The sequence below is a fragment of the Chondrus crispus genome, genomic scaffold (assembly GCF_000350225.1).
Source record: "Chondrus crispus Stackhouse genomic scaffold, scaffold_259, whole genome shotgun sequence".
NCBI lineage: Eukaryota > Rhodophyta > Florideophyceae > Gigartinales > Gigartinaceae > Chondrus > Chondrus crispus.
In genome coordinates, this window is record NW_005179145.1 from 106076 (window position 1) to 111638 (window position 5563).

At 50.4% G+C, this 5563-nt stretch overlaps 1 protein-coding gene across 1 annotated transcript; it reads right to left on the bottom strand.

Moving 5' to 3' along the window:
• Nucleotides 1–1115: 1115 nt before the first annotated feature.
• Nucleotides 1116–1280, bottom strand: CHC_T00004916001 (hypothetical protein). The gene has a single exon (XM_005716406.1). It carries the CDS (start codon nt 1278–1280, stop codon nt 1116–1118), a length of 165 nt encoding a protein of 54 aa, XP_005716463.1.
• Nucleotides 1281–5563: the final 4283 nt, after the last annotated feature.

Genomic DNA, 5563 nt, shown 5'->3' on the forward strand with positions numbered 1-5563 from the left:
GTAAGATGATTCTCGGTGCCTCGCCTGCAATTGTTGAGTGGGACGATGCTCTACGTCAAGTCCTATATGGATACCGTCGCAGGAGGATGGCGGTGGGATTGTCCCCGTTCGAGCTGCTTTATGGGGTGTTGCCCAGGATGGCGCCTGGAGACCAAGAGCCTCTCTTCGGAGTCTCCGAGATCCGCCACCGGCAGATGGAACTCCTGCAAGCCAGAGCGATGCGGGCAACAAGAATAATCGGGCGCAGAGCTGCAACCACATTAACAGACGGTCGCGAAGCAACGTTCAACGTGGGCGACGAAGTGTTGGTCGCAAAAGGGGCTGCTCTCGGGCCCATGCAGAAATGGCCTATCGCCTTGTCAAAGTTCTATGGCCCATGCCGAGTTGCTCGTGCGCGCCATCCGCGGTACACTCTAGTGTCGCCGCATCAACGCTACTCGAGAAGGGAGATACATGCCAGAAGGCTGGTCCTCTACAGGAGGCAACCGTTGCACCTTCAGTGAGGCAAATGACTAGGGATTTTTACGCTTTGAATTGAAAGATAGTGAAATGCATATGAAGTGCTGATTGCTTGCTACAAGTAGATAGAGAGTGGGTCATGGAGACAATGGGAATCACCAATGACCTCTAATGCTGAATGGAACTTCCCGAACCCCGAATCGCGGCTTTCTTGTGCGCTCTGCGGCTGCTTGCGCGTCCAATTCTGCTCCGTTTCTTCTTGGAAGGGGTGACGACGAGAACTTGGCGCAGTTCGGAGACGCCAACGAAGATCCCGTCGGCTCCAACGCATGCTTTGACCGCGCCGGCGCAGAGCCGAAGCGGAAACCCCTCCATACAATCAAGTACAATGGAATGTATGGTCGAGACGCAGATGCTGTGCATTATGTGGGGCAAACCTTCTAAAGTCGCGACATAAACACCCGGGTCGAGCCTCAAGAGGAGTCCGAGAGATGGACTACGAAGACCCGACCCGCGGAGAGCGACTTCATCTTGATTAAGGTGTTTTCCAGCATCATGGAAATCTCGGATTCGACGCGACGGAGAGCCGGTCCTCTCAAAGAGGAGGCTGTTGCGGACTAAAAGATCCCAGTACTTGACGGCAAGGTTTGGGGACCCTAGGAGATGGAGCCCGTCTTGGAAACCTTGGTTACATCTGTTCGAGATGAGAGCTCGAACATTAAGTGGTCGCGGCTGGCGAAACGTGCAGCTTTCGGAGCGAGCTGCTTCCGCGGACACTTACCTCCCGTGCTCTTCGCCGCTGTCTGCTTGGTTCTCGCCATCGTATTACGCTATGAGGGGGGCCAAAGAGGGCACACGGGGACTGAAACCGCACCTGCGTGCCTCTCGATCTGGCGGGAACAGGAGGTCTAAGCTACGACGAGGACCACGGAGGCAACGCGGAAGAGCAGCGAGAGCTAAGCAGCGCAGGAACCAGGAGGCCGAAAGAGCTAAACAGAAGCTGGGGTGGAGCGAGAAAGGCGAACGGAGAGCGACGTCAGATACCACAGGAAGGAAAGGGGGGTCCGAACCCCAGGTCTGTGTTGATATAGGCTGGAGGGTGAAAAAAAATCAAAATCAAAGGCAAAATTTGAGTGGCCGGGGCCCGTGGCCCCGCCTAAGTGGGGGGTTGTGTGACACGTGGTTGGGACCGGTGTAAGTAATTGGAAGTTTAAGTTAGTAATTGTAGACCGCGCGCAAAAAGAGTATAAATGCGGTGGTTTTCGGTCGTCCTGTACGGCCGAGGGCAGAGAGACATCACATCACAAAAAAACACACACGGGTAATACACGGGACGACGTACCCCGTTTTCGCCCTAACAAAAACCAACGCCGATCAGGCAGATGTTAATTTCCGAGTGCCTGTAAATGGATGTGACGGCGTCACTTACTAATGCCACTCTCCCAATAGTGCCGTTTTTGGGGCCTCACACGGGGCGGCACTAATGCGTAGGGTCCCCTGTACTGTTGATGTGGATTGTACAGTAGTTCGTCGTCTGCGACACCAGTAAAAGGTTTGCTCGCATGTACACATCTTTGCTCAAAACATAAAATTATGAGTGATCCATGGTAACTTGAAGACCTGCATGGAAACCCGTAATCAAATAGAGTCGGCTCTCGTATAACGATGTAGAACAACGATGTTGGAATTCCTGTGACGAAATTCAAATTCTCAGAAACCAGTCGATCTATTAATCACACAGAACACCACTGTCTTGGAATTGGGATCATAATATATACATATATATATATATATATATATCAGGTGGTCTTGCTGGGCAAAGACTTGTCCAGGTTCTGTTGACACCGTCCTAGTAAACTGTGTCGCCGACTCTCAAGACTCATTGTAAACAATGTGATCTATCTATATGAAAACTCCATTTGTTACGTTTCGTTTTGCGTGTTTTCGTGTTGTTTGAATGGCCTTTTCATCGAATGTGCACTCTTGTAGGTGACATGCATGGAATAGTCCTCCAAACGTGCTGGCACTTGATCAAATTTCGATATAGTTACTCTTCCACTATTAAACTTTCAAATCATACCATATCGACAAGACGAAAGCTTTCAAATCATCTTTGCAAAATCCAAGATCAAAACCTTTCCATTAAACTTGCTGATTTGATGCAAAACAGTTGCGAGGACCTCAATGTGAGACAAAACCTCGTATATCCCAGACACAAAGGTAAACACACAACAAAAGATTGTTTTGTGTTTGGTTTAAGCAAGCAATGAATTGGATACAATCTGACAGCTACTGTTGACACTGTACATTTTTGCGCCCACTCGCTGTTAGGAACGGCAGAGACTTCTGTCACGCCTCTGGTATACTTGGTTTTTCTCATCCATTCTAGACCACCAAAAAACAGTCATCTCTTTTAAGACAAAACGCCTTCTCTTTAAGCAACTCACAAGAGCTTGACTCAATATCGCATTTTTGTTTCATGCAGAGCGATAAGGTTGGGGGGGCTATACGTATATGCAATTCATGTTGACCATCTATTCATTCCTTACTTGGGGTATTTGCTCTGTAAATTTTGCTGTGCTGATGTATTGAAAGGCAATATTTGTCTTTGTGGAATCCATGACGGAGGCATGAATTGTAACGTTTTCCGTTTCGAGACAATGTAAGGAGATGTTTAATGGGAAGGGTTCCTATTGACGAAGCTTCAACTTGCCGAACCATGAACCTATACTGTACGACAAGATGCCATGGACGGCATCTTCGATGTGCTTTACCGCACTTTGCAACGAGGTGATGTACTGTATTAGAGAGAAAAAAGGTTCCTGCAGACCCGTTTCAGTCTATCTTGAATCCGTATCTAACACGAAATGCACGAAATGTATGTTTGTGGGAGTTGCCGTTACGAGTGATTGGCACGAAACGTTGTTGAGGGAAATGGGTTGTCTATTTCTGACAGGCATTCTTGTTGGGGCACACGCGACAAAAGTGTCAGATGCTGATGTATTTTTGATTTGTGTCGTAGAATCACTAGAAAAAGGGGTGTGTGTGCCATGTGAGACACGACTAGACGAGGGAGGAAAATGGTCTCTCCTGAGAGAAGTAGGAACGCAATGAAAAAAAGGGTATGGAAGAGAGACTGGAGCTAGATTTCACGTGGGCGGGGGAAAATAGATGTCAGAAGCAAGCAATATGCAAAGAAAGCTGGAAGACTGGCCAGAGCGGGTGGGGGCACACTACGTCCAGCACTCGAGAGGCACATGTGCACGGTGAGGAGGGTCTCTGGGGCGATCTAGTTTGTGCTGGTCGTAACCGGCGGTGTAGATTTGAGTCTAGGGCGTGTGAGCGTGGAAGTGGATGATTCGGTAAATTGCAGGGCGCGAGTTACCTGGGTTCCACCGGTGGCACGACGAGACCAGATGCTGCGGAAATATCTGCAAGGAGTCGGGTGGGGCTCTTTATTGGGATCTATAAATGTAGATGCGGTTATCAGAGAGAGATTATCTTGTGTTGGTATTATGTAGAGAAGAGAAAGGAACAGTAGTAAGGCGGGAAGAGGAGGAGTTGGGTCCCCAGATCATACATGGTCTCTAGTACTCTCTAGAGATGCGAGTCCATCGAGGGAAATAGTGTATACGTGCAAAGACGAGATGTAGGGAATCTACCTCAATTTAGGAAGTCACCCTCAGTTTGGCGAACAAGTCTTCCAACGCGCCACGACGCGAAGGATGATAACGCGATTAAAATTTAAAGCAGGTAGCGATGCGATGATAGTGAGTGTTCCATTGGCACAGACATGAAGAGCGAAAATAGGATGGTGTAGAAGTCGCAACATTTTGACGAGCTGTGATCTATCAAAAAAGAGTACATAATTTTTTTTAAAAAACCAATCAAATGAATGATGTGCGGCCCTCGTACCGATACCGTAAGCAATATAGACGGCGGGGGGGAGGGGGGTGAGAAGCATGTCATATTCGAAACAGTGTGTGACATGCCGGTGCGACAAGTGCTCCCTCTACCTCGCAATGTTCCCACCTCGCTGGGACACGCAGGCCGCGTGCGGTGTATGCGTGCGGATGATGTCCAAGAGGGCTCGGTACGGCGGCTTGGCTTGGTGACGGCGCCAACACATCGGGATGCGGGGGGCCGAAATGATGGAATGGAAGTTTGGGGGCTCGCGCATGCTCGGGCGGAAATTGCGCGTCAGGTGGGTCAAAGAAACAGATGACAGAAAAAAGTGTGGAAAAAAGGGGTGATTGGGACTTGGGCGGTACGGGGGATGTTTTCATGGCATTCATGACCACGGTTGTTTTCCCCTTGCGCAATGACGAACGGTTTTCATCGGTGTTGTTTTTTTTTTTTTTGAACTTGTAGTACAATACTGTAGTAACTGTAGTACTGTAGTGCAGGACATGAAAGAAGCGAGGTTTCCCGGAAACAAGGGCCTCCTCCTCTGTCTGTAAAAGGTTTACACATGTGAGATAGGAAGGGGAGAAAGGGGGGACGCACGTTGGTGACTACGCACGTTGGTGACTGCGGGCGCGCATAGAATGTTAAGGTTACGTTTTTTCTTCAGAAATGAGAGTTTACGACATTTCTCGCATAGAAAACAGCCAATCCCTGTTTCTCTCCCTCCCGTCACGCCATCAACTTTGTTTTGCCGCAAAAACCGCAAAAACATTTCATTTTGTCAGCTGTCATGTGTCATCTACACTTTGTCCCCTTCTGCATAAAAACCGGCGCACGGCGCAATCTCCTTTGACCCCCTTCCCACTACCCCCCACTACCCCCCCCTCCCCCTCCTTCCTCCCGGCATCCCCTGGCAACGATGTACGCATCGATGGCACTGCCGCGGGACGAGCGCCCGTTCCACAGCGGGCCCCCCGCACCCTACGAGCCGGCGCTGCCGACGTTCTTCGGGACGTCGCCATCCCCGCACGCGGGCGGGTGGCTGCCCTCCATCGGGGCGCTATCGCGCGCGGCAGGCGACGACTACGACGAGCTAGTGCGGTCGCTGCAGAGCCACGCGCTGGTACCGCTGCTAGTGACCGAGCTGCTGCACGCGTGCGGGGCGTCGCCGCACGGCGACGCGGGCCTCGCCGACTAC